We start from the raw sequence: 21,707 nt of genomic DNA, 5'->3' as shown, positions 1-21,707 counted from the left end.
TGAGACAATAGACAGACCAATTAATGTCACCGATCCACATATACTTGTATAATATAAAGTATATTGTATAAATTACTGAAGGAATCTGTCAACGATAACATTTAATTCAACGACATGGACATCCATCTTCATGAGAACGATTGTTTAACCTAAAGATAGCAGAACCTAGTTAATGTTGTTTACCTTATCATTCCCCCAACTAGTTTTTCTTTCCTCTTTTATCACCCACCTATAAGTGGTTGAAACTGAAACCTTCTAGCTCCTTAAGAGGCAATCAAACAAACAAGAGCCTTTTAATAACCAACCTCTGCTTCGGAAGAGAGTAGAGAGAGAGGCCATGGAAGCCATGAAAGAGACTGTGGATCAGAGCTTGAGAGAGATGAGAGAGACGTTTGCGAGCGGGAGGACAAGGAGTGTCAAGTGGAGGAAGGCACAGCTCGGAGCTATAATCGAAATGGTTAAAGACAACGAAGAGAAGATGAGCGATGTTCTGTTTCAAGATTTGGGAAAACACAGTACTGAAGCTTTCAGAGATGAGCTTGGTTTTGTCATGAGATCAGCTACTACTGCTTTAAACTGTCTTGATAAATGGGTCGTACCCAAAAAGGTAAGAACCACATACACTATGCACATATTTAGTAACTGTAGTATGAGACAATCTTGATCTTGGTTTAGGAAACTTTGCAAGAAATAGTATTAATCTTTTTTGGCTAATTATTTTCTTGGTGCTGAAAAAAAAAACAGAGCAACCTTCCTTTATTGTTCTACCCAGCAACAGGGAAAGTGATCTCAGAACCGTATGGGACGGTTCTTGTTCTGTCTAGCTGGAACTTTCCTATATGTAAGAATTGGATCTTGAATCAATTCCATGCTCTTTTGAGGTATTTTAAATAGAGTTAATATTGTGCTTTTTTTATTGTTTGTGATCAGCTTTGTCTTTAGACCCAATGATTGGGGCAATAGCAGCAGGAAATACCGTTCTGCTCAAGGCATCTGAATTAAGCCCTAACGCATCTGCCTTGCTTGCCAAGTTAATCCCGTCTTATCTCGACACTAAAGCAATCAAGGTTATCGAAGGAGGACCTGATGTCGCAACCATCCTCTTACAGCATCAATGGGACAAGATCTTCTTCACCGGTATCACTCAATTCAACCCTTAACACTAAATAACTCTCTTGTAACAGCATAAGAGCCCATCCTGATCATATTCAAGTGAAACATTGGCGTCAGACCCCACATTTTTTTTTTGAATTAGTATTATATGAACTTAAACTCCCAAATTATTAAAAAAAATATTTTTTTTTTAAAAAGTTCATACTATAAATTGTTTAAGACTTCCAAAATTTCAAGTCTGGTCCTGACTCCTGAGCGGCATTCACATAATTGTTGTTGTGTATTTGTTTGTAGGGAGTCCAAAGATAGGAAAGATCATAATGGCTGCAGCTGCAGAGCATTTGACTCCTGTGACATTGGAGCTTGGTGGAAAATGTCCCACCATTATTGATCACCACTCTGTTTCAAAGGACATGAAGGTATGTACTTTATTCTGTTTCTCTTAGCTCTAGTTTGACATGATCGTGAAAGTGTCTGAATTTTTTTATTGATTATGAGCATATAGTCCGTTGTGAAGAGAATATCTGGAGGAAAGTGGGGATCTTGCAGTGGACAAGCTTGTATCTCCGTAGATTACGTTCTTGTCGAACAGAGTTTTGCTTCTACTCTGGTACGTGTATACACAAACGCAAATCCAAACGTTGTTTCTGCAGTGTCTCTAAGAGTTTGGTGATTTTGTATAGATTGATATGTTGAAGCCGGTGATAAGGTCTTTCTTTGGGGAAAACCCTAAAGAATCTGGATGTCTCGCTAGGATTGTCACCAAGAAACACTTTCAGAGATTGTCTCGTCTTCTTAATGATCCTCGTGTTAAAGCTTCAATCGTCTATGGTGGATCCATGGATGAAGAGAAGCTGTAAGCTTTTGACAATCATGTTTCTTGTATTACAAGTAATCTATCTTACAAGTCATCTAACCTAAATTTGTTTGGCAGGTATGTTGAGCCAACGATCTTGTTGGATCCTCCTCTTGATTCTGAGATAATGAATGAAGAAATATTTGGTCCAATTCTCCCTATTATCACAGTAAGCATATTCAAAGTATACAGTCTTAGTAGAGTAGACAATCGAAATAATCATTGCTGATTTTTTACTATTTCCTCTTATGTAATGAAGTTACGTGACATCCAAGAAAGCATAGGGTTCATCAAGTCGAAACCAAAGCCACTTGCGATCTATGCATTCACCAAAGACGAGAACCTTAAAACTAGAATCTTGTCAGAAACATCCTCTGGAAGTGTTACCTTCAACGACCTCATGATCCAGGTAGACTAATCTCCACAAAATTAGTCTAGGCTGAGTAGGGTAAACTTTGTATTTTGACTCTGATTAGACAATTTAGAACTTCATTAAACTTTAAGTGTTATTGGACTTTCAGTATATGTGTGATGCATTGCCCTTTGGAGGAGTAGGACAGAGTGGAATAGGAAGGTATCACGGGAAATACTCATTCGAATGTTTCAGTCACGAGAAGGCAATAATGGAAGGAAGCTTAGCAATGGATCTTGAAGCTCGATACCCTCCATGGAACAACTTCAAGCTCAACTTTATTAGACTCGCTTTTCGTGAAGCTTACTTCAAGCTTGTCCTCTTAATGCTTGGTCTTACAAAAGGAATGAGAAAGTGAGACACACGAACACACACTAAATATATATGAATAATTCATATCACCTTTTGTCTGATATTCATATCTTCATCAAATAAGTTTGATTCCAATATTATTTAAGCTTTGAGGTTTTATATATAAGTAATTTTGTGTTCCACTTAATATAAACAAAAGACTATTAGCATATTAGTAAATATCTTGTTATATTTTTCCTTAAACAGAAGAGATTATGATTGATCTAAATTTTGAAGCAACTCAAATAATAAAATATTATTTAAATATTTGAACAGAATATCCGAAATAACAGTGCAATCTCAATTAATCAAACTAAATTAAATTGAAAAAATCCATAACCTAAACAGAAAATCAAAGAAAATAAAACAATTTAAAAAAACTCCTTATTCAAATCAGCAAACCAAACAGTCCGAAGCTATCTCCTCCTTTGGGAAGAAATATCTGTTATGCATCATGAGAGAATCAGCTGCTACGGGTTCATTGTCTTGGTTCCTATGCCATGTGTATTGTGCGTGAGTCTTGTTCTTGATCTCAAGAAGAGCATGACCAAAACTCGATTCCCTATAGGCCGAGTAACTAGGTTGCGGATCTGTAAAACTGTAGAAAGAGAGCCACATACCATGTTAGTTTCTATATGGTTAAAACAACTTAAAAATAGACCGAACAAAACTGTTTTATTTACCTATTTGCGATTCCTTCGATGTTTCCTCCATCTCCGATTGTGATGTAAATTGGAGCATTAGGATCTTTCACTGGAGTGCTCAAGCCATTGGTGATATTATACTTAATATTGGAAACACGTTCGGATCTTTCATACGCATGGACATGACCAGCCAAGACCAAATCAACCTTGCTGTTAACAAACCACGACTCAAACATTACCCTCATGCTCTCGCCTTCCATGTAATGGTAGTTGACACTATTGTACCACGGTGAGTGAACCATAACAATCAACCATGGAGTCTCCTCTCTATTCACGTTCTTCAGCTCTTGCTCGAGCCACACGTATTGCGGTGTGTATTTGCCTAGAAATGAGATAAGTGTTATGTAAACAAAATCAAGAAAGATATTCACTAGTCTTTGTTTAGTGGTTTTTCTGTTACCGTAGCCAGAGTAAGAGGAAAGGACGATGATGTGAGCAGGGCCGCGTCTGACTGAGTACCAAAGAGGAGATATGCTCCCCGAGGTTTTGAAGGCGTTATGGTAACGGTGAATATAAGGCCTGAATGCGTGACGCTCGCCCTGATTAAAAGATTCAAAATGTAATTAGACCGAAACTGAACCAAACGAAATTAGACTTGAAATAGGTGAATCTTACTATGTTTGGAACGAAATCAATCTCGTGATTCCCAGCAGCATAGATAATGGGCTGGTAAGCAGCGCAAGGCTCCATGAATCTTCCCCAAGTATCCCATTTTCTCTGGTCATGGTTTGGATGGTTGTCTTGGTAAGCCAAATCTCCGGGGAAAAGAATGGTTTGGCCTTTAGGGTTCGACATGTAATGGTACAATGTTTCGTTAGAAGCATAGGTTTGTCCAAGATCACCTACAAAAAGAATGACTCATTAGATATTGATGTTGTAACACTAGTTTTAAATTAGGTTAACAAAGATCAGTTAATTACCAATAATCCCGAATGTGTATGGAACGTCAGGACCAACCTTTGGGGGAGTTGTGAAGGAAAATTGTCTAACTGATTTATCAGTACCAACCTCATACATGTATTTAGTATCGTACTGGCATGTCGAACAGAAACATTAAGACATCGTATAAAAAAAAGACCACGTTGTTCCTTGGATGAGAAGTTAAGTAATACAAAGTACACAAACCTCGAGATTTTTAATGGTGGCGTGATGAAGAAATCCAGAAGAATAGTCATAAAATTTGTAAGAAGACGTGGAGGCTTTCTTCTTTCTCCGCTTTATGTCACTTCCATTACTGGCGATCCAGTAAGTAACTACGTTAGAACCATCTAGGTTTAACGGTGTCACCCAAGAGATGATCATGCCACGGCCATTGTGATCTCCTTGCGTTAGATGAACCTGAAACCATAAACAAAAAAAAAAAAATATCAATACAAGTACGTGGTTTTGGTGTATTAAGATACAATTGATAAAAAAAAATAAGAAACTATAACCTGTTCTGGAGCATTGTGACCGGCGGGAGACGGGAATGTTTCAAGAGACATCTCATTAGCTGGCTGAGCTTGTCGTACATATTTGCTTGTTATTCCACCATTGATTAACGTAGCGATGCTTAGAAGCAGGATGGAGAGCATGAATATCTTCATGTTTAATCAGTGTTCGCTTCAAGAACTTAATTGTTTGTAGTGTTTAGTTGGTAAACTAGGTTTTATATATATATATGATCGAGTGGAATATGCCAGTATTAGGCTTGGAATCTATATATAAAACGATAAGCTTAAAACTATTTTAATTTAGGAATATATACCCTCGGCTAAATCGGTAACAGTTTTAATTTAGTAATATATACCTCGGATAAATCTGTTGCAGTTGCACTATCTATTTCAAAAAGAATATTCAAAAGTTTTTTTTTTTAAATGTAACCGGAAGTTGAGATATTGCAAAGATTTTCTGCAAAAGGTAAAAAAAAAAAGTATAACAGCTTTATATTATACTAGGTGACTTTGCGGACATAAAAATATTCAAAATGTGGAATAAATATTATACAGTTGTTGAAGTTGCAGATTTTATATTATCACTAAATAGAATTGTATTGTATATATGTTGTAACTGTGTATTTTAGGTGACGAATATATTTATGTTTATATTTTTTGTTTTAAAATAGTGACATATTTAAAGAAAATATAATAAAAGTCAAAATATAATCTATAAGTAGTATAAATTAAGAAGTACAATTCTCAATAAAGAAAACAAATCTGCAAAAAATTATTAAATTTTGTAATCAGTTGTACGAAATAAAATAATTTCATAGATATATAATTTTATAAATTTTAGCTAGCATATATTTTCAAGATGCTATATATTATTTCTCATGGATCTATGTTATTATAAATAGAGCTTCATATGCATACATATTCTGTATATTAAGTTTTGCCAAAGAGATTGGATTGCCAACTCTATATATCTTCCACTGTATTTAAAAATAAAGACATATTTTAAGAAAATATAATAAAAGCCATAATATAATCCATAAGTAATATAAATTAAAAAGTACTATTTTCGATAAAAAAAAAGCAAAATCCATTAGAAACCTGCAAAAAATTATTAAATTTTGTAAGCAGTTGTACGAAATAAAATAATTTCATAGATTTATAAATTTCTAAATTTTATTGAATATAAAATAATATTAAATTTACATACCATCATCGAAATAGTGTGAAAACTGGATTGTAGTCAACTAAGATGAAGAGTTTTTGGTTTATATACCAGAGTACTATCAATGATCTCTCTTATGGTTCTCTTCTCATTAATAATATAAAACTTGGCACGAACAGATGTAGCAGTACCAACAGACCATTGGGTACTATCGTCATTTGTAAGAACAAGTGAATCATTAGGGAGACTGCAAAATCAAGATAAATCAAGCTTATAAAAACATTGTATTATGTTGCCAAGGTAATGTATATAAATTCAAAATCAGCTAACAAAAGAGTACTAACTGGAGGAGTACTTTGTTTTGAACTGGTCAACCAAATCCATGTTGGGTTGAGTAAAATTTAGATTGAATTTCACCTGCTAGATATGAAGTAAGCACTTACAATATATAGATTTTATTAACATGTTGTACATATAATTATTTTAGAAAGATAGATGTATTATATACCTTTCCACTCTTTAACAGAAGAGAACTAACACAAATAATCATTGTGGACATGTTACTCATACTATAATCGTATACTTGTTTAGCATAACGACCCCACAGAGTACACATCATCTTCTCATTACTGTATAATATAAACTTAAGTTAATAAATCTAATATACATATTTAGGTAGCAAATAAGAAAAAGTAAAGTATTTAAGCTTACTTTTGGTCACGTAACTCAATCAAGAGCCTCATGTTATCTTTTCCTTTTATCATTTTCTTTTCAAGAGAACCGAAATTAACTATTTGACCAATAACATCTACATTCCAAAATAAAAATAATTAAATTAACACAAACAATACAAAACCAAAAGAATATCTAAACATTAAAAATTCAATGAAGTAGGTATAATATTAAAGTTATTTAATAAACAGATTCATAGCCTTAAAATCATATATAAATTATTAGTGCATGAACAATTCCCAGTTGAAAATTACTTACCAACCAAACAGCTGTTATCAGCTTTTCCACCAGGAATTTCAGTGTAATCAGCCAAATACTTCTCGGGAACTTCACTTGGAAAATCATTTGGTTTTGCAACAAAAGTCGCGTGGAAGAACCCAATTTTGTACGGATGAGAGTTTGTCCGATAATCACCAATAGCATCGTACACTTTGAATAATTGGACAACCTTCAAATTTATTGATGAGTTGTTCACAAACTAAAGCATGAAATTTACACTACAAGAAAACACAAATTTAACGACGGCCAAAATCGTCGTTATTTCCTCGGAAAAGAAGGCTTACGAGGAAATGGCGATGAAAGGCGTTTCGTCGTTATATGATTGTCGTAAGAGAAGATTCGTCGCCATTTCCTCGTTAATTAGCGAGGTTATATTTTCCTCGTAAAGAAGAATTAAGTTTTCGTCGTAAAGACCACGTGGGGTTTCCACGTAACGTGGTCGTTGTGCTTCCTCGTAAGAAACTCGTAAATGATTCGTCGTAAAAGACCCGCAAAAACCTCTAAATAAATTCGTCGTAATAAAAACGTAAGGAACACGAAAACAATTCGTCGTAATAGAATCGTAACTAAATCCACGTAAAATCCTCGTTAATTGTTCCTCGATATTTCGTCGTTAATTTTCCTCGTTAATACATCGGGAATTAGCGACGCAATTACTTTGTTTTCTATTTACTGAATTTATAAATAAAAATTATATTTATTTAATTTATTAATAAAATTTTAATTGAAATTAAATCGAATAGAAAATTTTTTTTTGGCCGAATTAAAATGAAATTATATAATATATAAATAAGTTTTGAATTTTAAAATACAATAACAAAAAAAAAAACTAATGCTGCATTGCCGCGTCGTAGAATTCCTCGCTCCTTCTCGAGAGATCTTCCTCGTTGACTTGCACGGATGTCTCGCCTGGAATGGGGTTTTGTTGTCTCATGGTCCTGAACATGGCCTCCCATTCCGGATTTGTGGCCGCTATGACGTCCAAGAAGTTCTCGAGACCAGTCATACGAGCTGTGAACGACGATTTTGTCGAGGCCAACTCGTTTTGTGTCGACGACAGCTGATGTTGTGTCGTCTCCAACACGTCGCGCAGCTGAGAGACTTCATCATCCCGTCTCTGGCCATAAGAGGAAGTCGCTCTCGGAACATCGTTGACGGAACCAATCCCCAACACACGTCCCTTTTTCTTGGGAGCGACCTTAAAAAACAATAAAATATATATTAAAATTTAAATTTTAAAGTAAAATGGAATTAATAAAAAATTTATATAAAATTTACCTCCTCGTAAATTCTATCCACTTCTATTGTGGATAAGACGACGGGTGATCCGTCGGCGGACTCCTGCGCCAGCTGGGTCTCACGCTCGTCAATACGAGCTGCCACATCATTGTAGATCTTCTCAGACTTCTCATCTACAAATGCGCCCGCCTTGTTCTTGTGGGTCCGATCGAAAAGTTCCATAAGAGTCGGTAAACGTCCCAACTCCTTGGCCTAAAAATAGTTAAGAAAGTTTTTATTATATATATATATATATATATATATTAAAAATCAAAAAGTTAAATATTTAAATTACGTACCATTTCCAAACGGACGCGGGCGTGTGGCTTTTGGCCCGTACTATGTTGCATCGCCCTGTGGCCGTGCTCATCTACCGAGTTACGGGAGGCGGAGCAAGACTGGGCGACTCTCATGGCATCAGGATCCCTCCAGTAACGGATGAGGCCATCCCACACGTCCGTGGTGATGGTTGTGGGTTTGCCCCGCTCATAGCCCTTCACGATCCAGTCACCCTTCCAGTTGGAGACCGTGTCCAACAAACGTTTCTTCGCCTTGTCGATAAACTCTTTCCGCACCTTCTCAGTGACCCCCATGGACCAATTAAATTTTTGCTGCAAAAAAAAAAATATTAATAATTAGTTTAGAAAAATAAAATTTAAAAAAATATAAATCAGGAATAAATTGTAAAAACTTACAGCGTAAATCTTGAACCACGTCCTTCTGATGTAGATCGGAGTGGATTTCCAGTTGGGATGTGCCATGGAGAAGTAACCTTTAATCGTCTCGGTTACTTCTGTTGCAAGGCAGTTATCAACCCCAAACCTGGAAAAAAAAAACAAATTCAAAGTTTTAAATATTTATTAAAGTCACAAATGAATTTTAAAAAATAAATGTAACATACATACCAAAGTGTTCCTTCAGGTCGGTCGGGGTCTATGATCGGTAAGCCTTCTCTGCCTGGCAAACCGAGAATGTCCTCAACAGTGTACTGAGAGTAAGGACAACTCGCTGGCACCATCAAATCAGCATGAACCTGATGGGCGGGCATCTGAGGAGGCACATGAGGAGCTGGCATCGGAGGAGGAGCTACCGGAGGAGGCACATGAGGAACTGATGGCGATGCCGTAGAAGAAGGCGAGACTCTCTGAGAAGATTGAGTCTCGGGGACGGTCTCCTGCTGACCCGAAGAACCGGGAGCTGAAGAAGAACCGGGAAGTGAAGGCGGGTCTAACCGACTACCCGGTGGACCGAACATCTGCGAGTAGTGAGCACTACGCTGGTGTCTACGAATAGTCTGCAAAATTTAAATTTCTAAATTAAAGTCAAGAGTAAATAAAAAATTATGAACAGTATTAACTACGTAATTAATAAAATGAGGAAACCTAAATTTTGTAAACTAATTTCGTAAACTAAATTCCCTAAACTAACCACCTAATCTAAATTCCCTAAACTACTTAGAGAGGAAAGAGAGTTACCATGTTGAGAGGAAATGGAGAGGCTGTAGAGAGGAATTAGAGAGGAAATGAAGAGGGCTGCGGTTTCGCCTATATATAGGATTAGTGTTCGTCGAAATTCGTCGCAAAATAACGAGGAAAGACAGAGGCCCGTCTTTCGTTTTGTCGCAAGGCCCAAGCAAATTAACGAGGATATACAGAGGCCCGTCTTTTATTTAACGTCGTTCTTGCGATGATTTTTGTTTTATCATCGATTTTACGTGGGCCCGTCTTTCGTTTCGTCGCAAGGCCCAAGCAAATTAACGAGGATATACAGAGGCCCGTGTTTTATTTAACGTCGTTCTTGCGACGATTTTTGTTTTTATCATCGATTTTACGTGCAAATAGCGAGGCTTTTTTTGCTAACCCCTAAAATCTTAAACCCCAAACCTCAAACCCTATCTTTCTTATCTCCAAACCTCAAACCCTATCTTTCTTATATTTCTTATCTAATACTTCATATATTTCTAACCCTTTAACTTCAATATATATATTTTTTTGAATTTGAAAGGTTTAATACGTTGGAAAACAATTTTACAAATTTTGAATTTGACGTATCACACAACAAATCAAACACACGCTACAAATCATATATGAAAGGTTTAAAAACAAAAAAAAAGAGAAGAAGATATTTGAATACAAATGATGTAGATTTATGTGGGCTACACTTACGTATCTCGTCATATGTGTTTCCAATATCTTTCTTCTCTTTTTTTTTTTAGTTTATATAAAATTGAAAATTATTTTTTTTTTAGTTTATATGAAGTAGGATGGGGAGTTTTAGGGTTTGCACATTTGGGGTTTAGGGATTTGGGTTTCATTTTAGTTTAGGGTTTATATTTACCGACGAATTAACGACGAAAAGTAAAATAAAAAAGCTAACCTCGCTCATTCCACGTAAGTTAACGAGGCTCTTACGACGTTTTGGTCTTACGTGGAATAAGCGAGGTCCGCTTTTTTAATTATAAATCGTCGCTTAGTCCACGTAAGTTACGAGGCTCTTACGACGTTTACTGTTACCGTGGAATATGCGAGGTAATGTATTATTAATCGTCGTAAAATTCCCGTGAGATAACGTGGAAAGTACGACGACTGTCTCTAAACCCCTAAAACGAAACCCCAAATCCCAAACCACATCTTCTTTATCTTCTACTTCATATATCAAACACTTCTATCCTTTAACCTCAAGCAATTCATTCTAATCCAAACCGAAAATTATAAAAACACAATTCCTTTACTTATAATTAATGTCGATATCTTATTTATAAATAAACTCCCATTATCTTTAATTATATATAATAAATCAAACTCATACAAATATGAAATACATTAATCGGATTCATCGACATTCTCGTCATCACTTGAAACATCATCATTTACATGAAACTCGTCTTCAACAGCTTCCTCCGTGGGATCTTCGGTAAGATCTTCATACTCGTGATTATGCGGATCAATGAGAAGGATGTCATCAATTTCTTGTTCAGGTTCATGAACTTCATTTATTTGTTCTTCTTGCAATGGTGGTTCTTCTCCTACGATGATTCGTCCTCGAGGTGTAACTTTGATCACGGCTAACCAATTTATACCCGACTCTCTCATCCGTGGGTATGGAAGGAAGCTAACTTGGTCTGCTTGTGAAGCTAAGATGAAGGGCTCGAATTTGTTGTACCTCCGGCCACCGTTGACATCTACTACACCGAATTTGTTCAACCGAACACCTCTATTGACGACGGGGTCGAACCATTCACACTTGAAGAGGACGCATTTTAGCTTCAATATCCCTGGGAATTCGACTTCAATAATCTCCGTCAAGATTCCGTAGAAATCTGTTTCTCCTTTCACACAAATTCCATAGTTACTGGTTGCCCGCTGTTTACCATACTCATATGTGTGAAAAGTATAGCCTCGTGTGAAATACATCTGTGATGTGGTGACCTTTACAAGTGGAGATTGAATTACTTCGTGTAACCACTTAGGATAATCTGCATCGTCGTCATAATCAACCTATTTAAAAATAAAAAGAACGTTGAAATACAAATCATTCATGTATGAAAATTTTAAAAGTATTTGATTAATACCTGATTCTTCAACCACTTAACAAAGTGTTGATCTTTTCTTTTGTCTACGTCACTTGTGGATATACCAGGAAATGTTTCTTTGACTTGTGAAACAAACATGCTGTAAATTCACATTTTACATGAATTAATCTCTCTCAATTATATAATGTATACTCAATTTAAGTTACCTTTCAAAATAACGCATCAATGGATCCTCGCAATTGAGTAGAATATAGGTGTGTGCACTATGAGCGTCTTCTTCACTCGACCACCAAACCTGTTTTGATTTCCCACCAAGTCGTCCAATCTGGCTAAAGATTTCTGGAACACCAACAACTGCATATGTGGGCGCAACGCCACCATCATCATATCTTCTTGGAGCTCTTCTTCGGGTACGTACTTTTGACGCAAAGTAGTACGATGTGAAGTGAGAAACTTCTTCTGTCAAACTTCCAGCAATTATAGAACCTTCAACTTTGGCGAGGTTCTTTGCTTTTCCCTTCAAATATTTCATGGCTCGCTCGTACTGATACATCCATCCGTAATGTACCGGTCCACGAAGCAATGCCTCATATGGGAGGTGGATAGCTAGATGCTCCATCACGTCAAAAAAGCCTGGAGGAAATATCTTCTCCAAGTTGCACAATAAGATAGGAATGTTCTCCTGAAGCTGTTCTACGACTTCTTCTTTAAGAGTGCGTGTGCTCAAATCCCTGAAAAATGCTCCAATGCCTATTCCAAAAACAATTAAACACATTGTTAGTCAAATACTATTATTGTAAACTAAACCAATTTAATATTATTGTCCTATTGTAAACTACCTGCAAGTGCTTCATGTACGTTTGTTGGAAGTAGCTCCGCAAATGCAAATGGCAGAAGTCGTTGCATAAAGACATGACAATCATGACTCTTCATCCCGGAGAACTTTTGACCCTTTTCAACACATCTTGAAAGATTTGAAACATACCCATCAGGGAACTTCACTTCTGATGCCACCCAATTGAACAAAACCGACTTTTTTTCTGAAGACAATCTAAAAATTGGAACGGGAACTTGGCCATTGCTTTTTATATGTAACTCACTTCTTGAGCAAATATCCGGCAAGTCCAACCTCGATTTTATGTTGTCTTTTGTCTTCCCTGGGACATTCAATATTGTATTCATGATGTTCTCAAAGAAATTCTTCTCTATATGCATCACATCAAGGTTGTGGCGCAGAAGAAGATCCTTCCAATATGGTAACTCCCAAAATATACTCTTCTTGTGCCAGTTGTGATGAACACCGTAAGAATCAGGCATATTACGAGGGACATGCCAATTACCACCCCAGCGAACTGTTTCGTTAGCTCCGTAGTAGTCGATTTGCGCTTCAATTTGTTCTCCAGTTAGATATGGAGGAGGAGTGTCTCTCACAACCTTTTTGTGCCTAAACAAATTCTTGTTTCTTCGGTACGGATGGCCAACTGGAAGAAATCGACGGTGACAATCGAACCAACTTGTCTTTCTACCATTCTTCAGTTGAAATGCATCTGTCGTTCCATTACAATATGGACAAGCTAATCTCCCATGTGTAGTCCATCCAGACAACATCCCATAGGCAGGAAAGTCACTTATGGTCCACAAAAGCATAGCTCGCATCGTAAAATTCTTCTTCGTTGAGCAGTCATACGTCCTCACCCCTGTTGACCACAAATCCTTCAACTCTTTTATCAGTGGTTGTAGGAAAACATCAAGTGACCTTTTTGGATGCTTCGGACCGGGTATTAATATGGTCAAGAATAAAAACTCCTGTTGCATGCACATCTCCGGTGGCAGGTTGTATGGCGTAAGAAAGACAGGCCACAATGAATATTGTCTCCCTGACATTCCAAATGGACTAAATCCATCTGTGCATAATCCGAGGTACACATTCCGGCTATTGCTAGCGAAATTCGGATGTACTTTGTTAAAATGTTTCCAGGCTCTTGCATCTGATGGATGAGTCATCTCACCATCCGTCTGAGTATGCTCGGCATGCCACCTCATCTTTCCAGCAGTCTGCTCCGATTGGTACAATCTTTTCAATCTATCTGTAATTGGTAGGTACCACATCCTTTGGTACGGTACCCTATTACGTCCCCTTCCTTGCGGCTTGAATCGTGGTTTCTTGCAGAATCGACATTCTTCCAACTTCTCATCATCTCCCCAGTAGATCATGCAGTTGTCGATGCAAACATCTATCATCTCCGAAGGCAACCCAAGACTATAAACCAGTTTCTGAATCTCATAATAAGAATCAGCAGACTCATTGTCTTCCGGCAAATACTCTTTAAATAAATCTGCCCATTCGTTCATGCAACTTTCAGGTAGATTGTGATCAGTTTTAATATTCATCATTCTAGCAGCCAATGACAATTTAGAGAGACCTTCTCTACAACCACTGTAAAGTGGTTGATTTGCCGCATCTAACATTTCATAAAACTTTTTTGAATCTATGTTAGGTTCTTCATCTTCATCATCATGAGCTACGAATGCATCAGTTACCATATCATGAACCCTATCATAATCTACCATCGGCTGATCCTCCTGATGGTAACTATGTGCATTATGCAATTGATGATCAACCGGTTCTTCTTGAAAGTTGCTATTACTACTACTAGCTTCATTCTGATCATAACTATAACCTTCTCCATGTTGAAACCAGATATAATAATTTGGCGTGAAACCTCTATTTACTAAATGCTTCCAAACATTTTCACGATTTGCCAACTTTGAATTGTTACATTTCCTACAAGGACAGAATATTTTACCGCTTTCTTGGGCGAGCGGTGTAGAATCTGCTTGATGCATAAAACGCTCCAACCCAGCAAGATATTCTTTCGTCACTCTCCCGTTAGCATCTCTATGCATATACATCCACCTCCGCAACTCGAAAATATTTCCCAAGCCCGACATTTTTTTCACGTTTTTTTTCTTGTTGGTGTGCTTAAAATTATGTTCAAACCTCCATATATATAGAAAATTTTCGAATCTGGTAGTTGAATTTTGCTAGGAATTTACGACGAAAAATTAGGTTGGTGGCAAAAAAAACGTGTTAAGTTGGTGGATTTCTCGTTCTTTCCTCGTAAGTTATTTCCTCGTAAAAATCATGCTAAAATTACGACGAATTTGCGACGAAACACATTTTTCTCGGAAAAACCACGTCAACTTACGACGATTCTACGAGGAAAAGCTTTACTCGGTATTTTACAAGGCCATTACGAGGAAACTTTATTTCCTCGCAATTTCATCGTTAAGTCATCGTAATTTCACGAGGAATAGTTTTCCTCGTTAAATTTCCTTGCTAAAACTGTGTTTTCTTGTAGTGTTAGTCCCTGATCGAATATATGAAAGTTATGAGTTAGACAAATAAATTATAAGAGTTGACGGAAAGCAGAATAAGTAGTTATGAAACACTATAAAAAAAAATATTGTTCATTGTAAAGTAAATATAATATATAACGATTCTGAGTTTTGAAAAATGTAGTAATAAAAACAAATACCATTTCGATGGTGTTGCCGGATTCTTTGTTATAATTTCTCCACAAGCGAAGAATCCGTACTTCAATACGCCATGTATCTTTAGACGGGTTTTTAAAAATTGTTAGGAAAAGAGAATAGTTGTATTGTAAGACGTTAGACATTTGGGGTCTCAGTTATATATATAGTCTACCTTCCACGTTAAACATTTATTAGGGGATATTTTACATAATAAATGACGTTTTTGAAATGATTTTTATCAAGTAAGAAATTAAAATTATATTGCCATAAGGTGAAATGCAATAAACATAATATCAACTTGCGCAAGTAATCCATATTCAAAAATGGTAAATTATTAAAAGCGAGCTAACAAATTAGAATGCATTAACTATTATCAACTTGCGCAAGTAATAGGGGAATTCAAAAAATGGTAAAGTTATAAATAAACAGACAAAAAATTATAAACATTAAGGTTACTTAGGTAAGTTATTAAAAACAATAAGGTAAATTACATTTAAACAATGCAATAAATATTAGCAACTTGCCCAAGTAATAGAAAATTAAGGTAAGTTATTATAAACGTTACAATTAATTAAAACATCAATGTAAATTACATTTTAAAGATCCATGTCTACAATATAATTAATTTTAAAAATTTATTTATATAAATGATTTATAAAGCATGCATGGAATTTATTAGACATTAATAGTTATTATGATACTTTATATGCAAATATAAGGCTTTCTATACGAATATAAAATCATTATATCAATTCAAATAAACATTTTTGTTTCTTATTTTATGTAATTTATAAATATATAAAAAATTTGATCACATTATTACTCTTTAATAGTCTCAACAATTAGTTACCATAAATACTATTTCTAAAATTATGTAGATTATTTTAGAAAGTGATAATTGAATTATCCTTTCCTTTTAGATATAATTATAATAAATAAAATTAAAAATCATCGGCCAATCAAATTATAATAGTTTGAAGAGTTCATTTATGATCGACACGTAATAAAAAATCACTTATGTGACTTCTCAATCAATATATAGTAGGTTTATATTTTTTATAAATAATTTATAACATTTTATAAATTATTTTAAAATTCTGATAAATTTATTCTTTAAACAACGATAAATAATTTAAAAATAATATTAATAAACATGTTTGGATTTTGTAATATTTAAAATAGTTATTATATAATTATATTCGAATACGTACCGTTCATCTAGTAGAGTATAAAACTATTATAATTATCTTATATAAATTTTTGTTCATTATATTTTATAGTTTAAAAATATTAAAAGTAATAAATAAAACATTATTAATCTTTCTATAATTTCGAGAATTAGTTTCCATAAATTTTTATTTGTAATATTCTTTAGATTATATGGCAAGTGATGTTAAATGATTTTAGACTTAGCTTAAATTTTTAGATATAAATTAAATAAATAAAAATTAAGAACAATCGACCAATCAAATTATAGCAATTTCTTGAAATTCCACCTATGAGCGACACGTCACCAAAATTCACTAAAATGACTTTTCATTTAATATATAGGGGGACTAGTATTGATCCAGTACTTCGTACGGGTATATTTTCGCTTGCAAGACCATGTTTCAGTTATATATAACTAAAATTGCAGGTATAAAATAACTCTGTTTTATCATGAGTAATGTGTATACATTAAAAAACCATCGACACTTATTACTGATTAACCATGACACATAAAATTATATTATATTAGTTTTAAAATTTTCTTTGATTTTAGTTACTTTAGTGGATTCAAATATTAGTTTGAAGTTTTTCTGATTTACTTCATTTTTTGTTTTATAGTGAATATAATATTTACAAAGTTTACTCAAAAAAAGATCATGTAAATTTCCACAAAAATTGTGGGTTACCTATCAATTGCACGTTAAAAGTTCAGAGTCCATGAACTCTCTTGAAAGCTTCTCTCCCAAAGACAAACACTTCCTCAAAAATTAGAAATCAAATAGTTAAAGCAAAACAATTTAGTGTCAAATAAAACCAATGCTGAAAAAAAAAGAACAGATTCTCTTTGTTGAACTCGTTGCTTTAACCGTTTAACGCATCAGTCCTTCCTTGTAAATTTGAATGAGAAAGAGACGAAATCTATGTCTCCAAGAGATTAACATAGGCGTGATTATTAGGGATGGAGAAGATGAATTTCAAGTAAATAGAATACTTTTTAGAACAGAGAAGATGAATTTGAAGTAAATAATTAGCCCTGGGCAAAAAAACCGGAACCGAAATACCGAACCGGAACCGAATCAAATTACCCGAAACCGAACCGAAACTCTCAAATATCCGAATAGTTCTTAAATTTCTATATCCGAATAACCGGAACCGAACCGAAAACCGAACGGATACCTGAATATCCGAAAAACAAGTATCCACTTTCTAATATAAGGTAAAATGTCATCAACCCCACTCGAACATGAAGAGTGAGAACATTGTTATCACCAAACCATGTTATCTTTTATGTACTCTCTAATATTATACATATATTATATATATATGGTATTTTTATATTAAAATTCAATAAATACTTATAAAATTTGCACTTTATTGATTCGAATTCTAGTTGGATTGACAAATATGCAAGTGTGTAACCACTAGACCACTTAGATTAACATATTAACTCATATATTTTGTATATATATATTTGATTCATTTATTAAATGGGTACCTGAAACCGAACCGAAACCGACCGAAACCGAACCGAAACCGAACCGAAATCTCCTAAGTACCCATTGGGTATAAGAATGATTTATCCGATATACCCGGAACCGAATGGTTTTTACCCGAAATCGAACCGAATACCCGAATGCCCAGGGCTATAAATAATCATAAACTTTTGTCACTGTGCTTTGCAGCACTAAGACAAAATAAAAACGATAAAGAAGAAGACCCAGAAATTATAACAAACAGTTGATAGGAATATATAAGATGAGACAGTCAAGATGATGGGAAGTTATATAGTTCATTGTGGAACGTGCTATCGTGTGATAGTTTTGAGAAAAAATAGGAATTTGAATTTCTTGGCAGTTACAGAAATATTTACGATCAAAGAGATGTTTTATCATTTTGATTTTTGGATTTATTAAAACATGTGCCATGTGTCATAAAAGGATTGGTCGTGTGACTTGTGTTTTAGTATATAAAGGATGACGGAAAGCAGAATAAGTAGTTATGAAACACTATAAAAAAATATTGTTCATTGTAAAGTAAATATAATATATGACGATTCTGAGTTTTGAAAAATGTAGTAATAAAAACAAATACCATTTCGATGGTGTTGTCGGATTCTTTGTTATAATTTCTCCACAAGCGAAGAATCCGTACTTCAATACGCCATGTATCTTTAGACGGGTTTTTAAAAATTGTTAGGAAAAGAGAATAGTTGTATTGTAAGACGTTAGACATTTGGGGTCTCAGTTATATATAGTCTACCTTCCACGTTAGACATTTATTAGGAGATATTTTACATAATAAATGACGTTTTCGAAATGATTTTTATCAAGTAAGAAATTAAAATTATATTGCCATAAGGTGAAATGCAACAAACACAATATCAACTTGCGCAAGTAATCCATGTTCAAAAATGGCAAATTACTAGAAGCGAGCTAACAAATTAGAATGCATTATCTATTATCAACTTGCGCAAGTAATAGGGGAATTCAAAAAATGGTAAAGTTATAAATAAACAGACAAAAAATTATAAACATTAAGGTTACTTAGGTAAGTTATTAAAAACAATAAGGTAAATTACATTGAAACAATGCAATAAATATTAGCAACTTGCCCAAGTAATAGAAAATTAAGGTAAGTTATTATAAACGTTACAATTAATTAAAACATCAATGTAAATTACATTTTAAAGATCCATGTCTACAATATAATTAATTTTAAAAATTTATTTATATAAATGATTTATAAAGCATGCATGGAATTTATTAGACATTAATAGTTATTATGATACTTTATATACAAATATAAGGCTTTCTATACGAATATAAAATCATTATATCAATTCAAATAAACATTTTTGTTTCTTATTTTATGTAATTTATAAATATATAAAAAAATTGATCACATTATTACTCTTTCATAGTCTCAACAATTAGTTACCATAAATAACTATTTCTAAAATTATGTAGATTATTTTAGAAAGTGGTAATTGAATTATCCTTTCCTTTTAGATATAATTATAATAAATAAAATTAAAAATCATCGGCCAATCAAATTAAAACAGTTTGAAGAGTTCATTTATAATCGACACGTAATAAAAAATCACTTATGTGACTTCTCAATCAATATATAGTAGGTTTATATTTTTTATAAATAATTTATAACATTTTATAAATTATTTTAAAATTCTGATAAATTTATTCTTTAAACAACGATAAATAATTTAAAAATAATATTAATAAACATGTTTGGATTTTGTAATATTTAAAATAGTTATTATATAATTATATTCGAATACGTACAGTTCATCAAGTAGAGTATAAAACTATTATAATTATCTTATATAAATTTTTGTTCATTATATTTTATAGTTTAAAAATATTAAAAGTAATAAATAAAACATTATTAATCTTTCTATAATTTCGAGAATTAGTTTCCATAAATTGTTATTTGTAATATTCTTTAGATTACATGGCAAGTGATGTTAAATGATTTTAGACTTACCTTAAATTTTTAGATATAAATTAAATAAATAAAAATTAAGAACAATCGACCAATCAAATTATAACAATTTCTTGAAATTTCACCTATGAGCGACACGTCACCAAAATTCACTAAAATGACTTCTCATTTAATATATAGGGGGACTAGTATTGATCCAGTACTTCGTACGGGTATACTTTCGCTTGCAAGACCATGTTTCAGTTATATATAACTAAAATTGCAGGTATAAAATAACTCTGTTTTATCATGAGTAATGTGTATACACTAAAAAACCATCGACACTTATTACTGATTAACCATGACACATAAAATTAAATTATATTAGTTTTAAAATTTTCTTTGATTTTAGTTACTTTAGTGAATTCAAATATTAGTTTGAAGTTTTTCTGATTTACTTCATTTTTTGTTTTATAGTGAATATAATATTTACAAAGTTTACTAAAAAAAGATCATGTAAATTTCCACAAAAATTGTGGGTTACCTATCAATTGCACGTTAAAAGTTCAGAGTCCATGAACTCTCTTGAAAGCTTCTCTCCCAAAGACAAACAGTTCCTCAAAAATTAGAAATCAAATAGTTAAAGCAAAACAATTTAGTGTCAAATAAAACCAATGCTAAAAAAAAAAAAACAGATTCTCTTTGTTGAACTCGTTGCTTTAACCGTTTAAGCATCAGTCCTTCCTTGTAAATTTGAATGAGAAAGAGACGAAATCTATGTCTCCAAGAGATTAACATAGGCGTGATTATTAGGGATGGAGAAGATGAATTTCAAGTAAATAGAATACTTTTTAGAATAGAGAAGATGAATTTGAAGTAAATAATTAGCCCTGCAAAAAAACCGGAACCGAAATACCGAACCGGAACCGAATCAAATTACCCGAAACCGAAACCGAACCGAAACTCTCAAATATCCGAATAGTTCTTAAATTTCTATATCCGAATAACCGGAACCGAACCGAAAACCGAACGGGTACCCGAATATCCGAAAAACAATTATCCACTTTCTAATATAAGGTAAAATGTCATCAACCCCACTCGAACATGAAGAGTGAGAACATTGTTATCACCAAACCATGTTATCTTTTATTTACTCTCTAATATTATACATATATTATGTATATATGGTATTTTTATATTAAAATTCAATAAATACTTATAAAACTAGCACTTTATTGATTCGAATTCTAGTTGGATTGACAAATATCCAAGTGTGTAACCACTAGACCACTTAGATTAACATATTAACTCATATATTTTGTATATATATATTTGATTCATTTATTAAATGGGTACCTGAAACCGAACCGAAACCGACCGAAACCGAACCGAAACCGAACCGAAATCTCCTAAGTACCCATTGGGTATAAGAATAATTTATCCGATATACCCTGAACCGAATGGTTTCTACCCGAAACCGAACCGAATACCCGAATGCCCAGGGCTATAAATAATCATAAACTTTTGTCAATGTGCTTTGCAGCACTAAGACAAAATAAAAACGATAAAGAAGAAGACCCAGAAATTATAACAAACAGTTGATAGGAATATATAAGATGAGACTGTCAAGATGATGGGAAGTTATATAGTTCATTGTTGAACGTGCTGTCG

At 33.8% G+C, this 21,707-nt stretch overlaps 2 protein-coding genes across 2 annotated transcripts; one reads left to right on the top strand and one right to left on the bottom strand.

Moving 5' to 3' along the window:
* Positions 1–104: 104 nt before the first annotated feature.
* LOC106376343 (aldehyde dehydrogenase family 3 member F1) lies at positions 105–2,875 on the top strand. The gene is made up of 9 exons (XM_013816401.3): positions 105–607; positions 745–841; positions 931–1,137; positions 1,408–1,532; positions 1,619–1,723; positions 1,797–1,969; positions 2,048–2,138; positions 2,229–2,378; positions 2,491–2,875. Exons 1-9 carry the CDS (start codon positions 338–340, stop codon positions 2,737–2,739), a joined length of 1,467 nt encoding a protein of 488 aa, XP_013671855.2. The 5' UTR covers positions 105–337; the 3' UTR covers positions 2,740–2,875.
* Positions 2,876–3,010: 135 nt separating this feature from the next.
* On the bottom strand, positions 3,011–5,072 carry LOC125584425 (purple acid phosphatase 6-like). The gene is made up of 7 exons (XM_048752883.1): positions 4,870–5,072; positions 4,562–4,774; positions 4,357–4,468; positions 4,052–4,278; positions 3,837–3,975; positions 3,416–3,758; positions 3,011–3,330 (listed from the first exon to the last, which is right to left on the bottom strand). The coding sequence occupies exons 1-7, from the start codon at positions 5,020–5,022 to the stop codon at positions 3,126–3,128; spliced, it is 1,392 nt and encodes a 463-aa protein (XP_048608840.1). The 5' UTR covers positions 5,023–5,072; the 3' UTR covers positions 3,011–3,125.
* Between the last annotated feature and the right edge of the window lie 16,635 nt (positions 5,073–21,707).

The sequence above is a fragment of the Brassica napus genome, chromosome C3 (assembly GCF_020379485.1).
Source record: "Brassica napus cultivar Da-Ae chromosome C3, Da-Ae, whole genome shotgun sequence".
NCBI lineage: Eukaryota > Viridiplantae > Streptophyta > Magnoliopsida > Brassicales > Brassicaceae > Brassica > Brassica napus.
Note: the sequence above shows the minus strand (reverse complement) of the source record. Positions and strands in the feature narration are given on the sequence as shown.

What these genes read in the sequence shown, in the direction of transcription:
- LOC106376343 (XM_013816401.3), top strand. Translation starts at nt 338, where the DNA reads ATGGAAGCCATGAAAGAGACTGTGGATCAGAGCTTGAGAGAGATGAGA. An exon ending in TAGCTGGAACTTTCCTATAT is followed by an intron (nt 842 to 930) that starts GTAAGAATTGGA and finishes GTTTGTGATCAG; the next exon opens with CTTTGTCTTTAGACCCAATG. An exon ending in TCAACGACCTCATGATCCAG is followed by an intron (nt 2,379 to 2,490) that starts GTAGACTAATCT and finishes TTGGACTTTCAG; the next exon opens with TATATGTGTGATGCATTGCC.
- LOC125584425 (XM_048752883.1), bottom strand. Translation starts at nt 5,022, where the DNA reads ATGAAGATATTCATGCTCTCCATCCTGCTTCTAAGCATCGCTACGTTA. An exon ending in GTCACAATGCTCCAGAACAG is followed by an intron (nt 4,775 to 4,869) that starts GTTATAGTTTCT and finishes TTATGGTTTCAG; the next exon opens with GTTCATCTAACGCAAGGAGA. An exon ending in ATCGAAGGAATCGCAAATAG is followed by an intron (nt 3,331 to 3,415) that starts GTAAATAAAACA and finishes CTCTTTCTACAG; the next exon opens with TTTTACAGATCCGCAACCTA.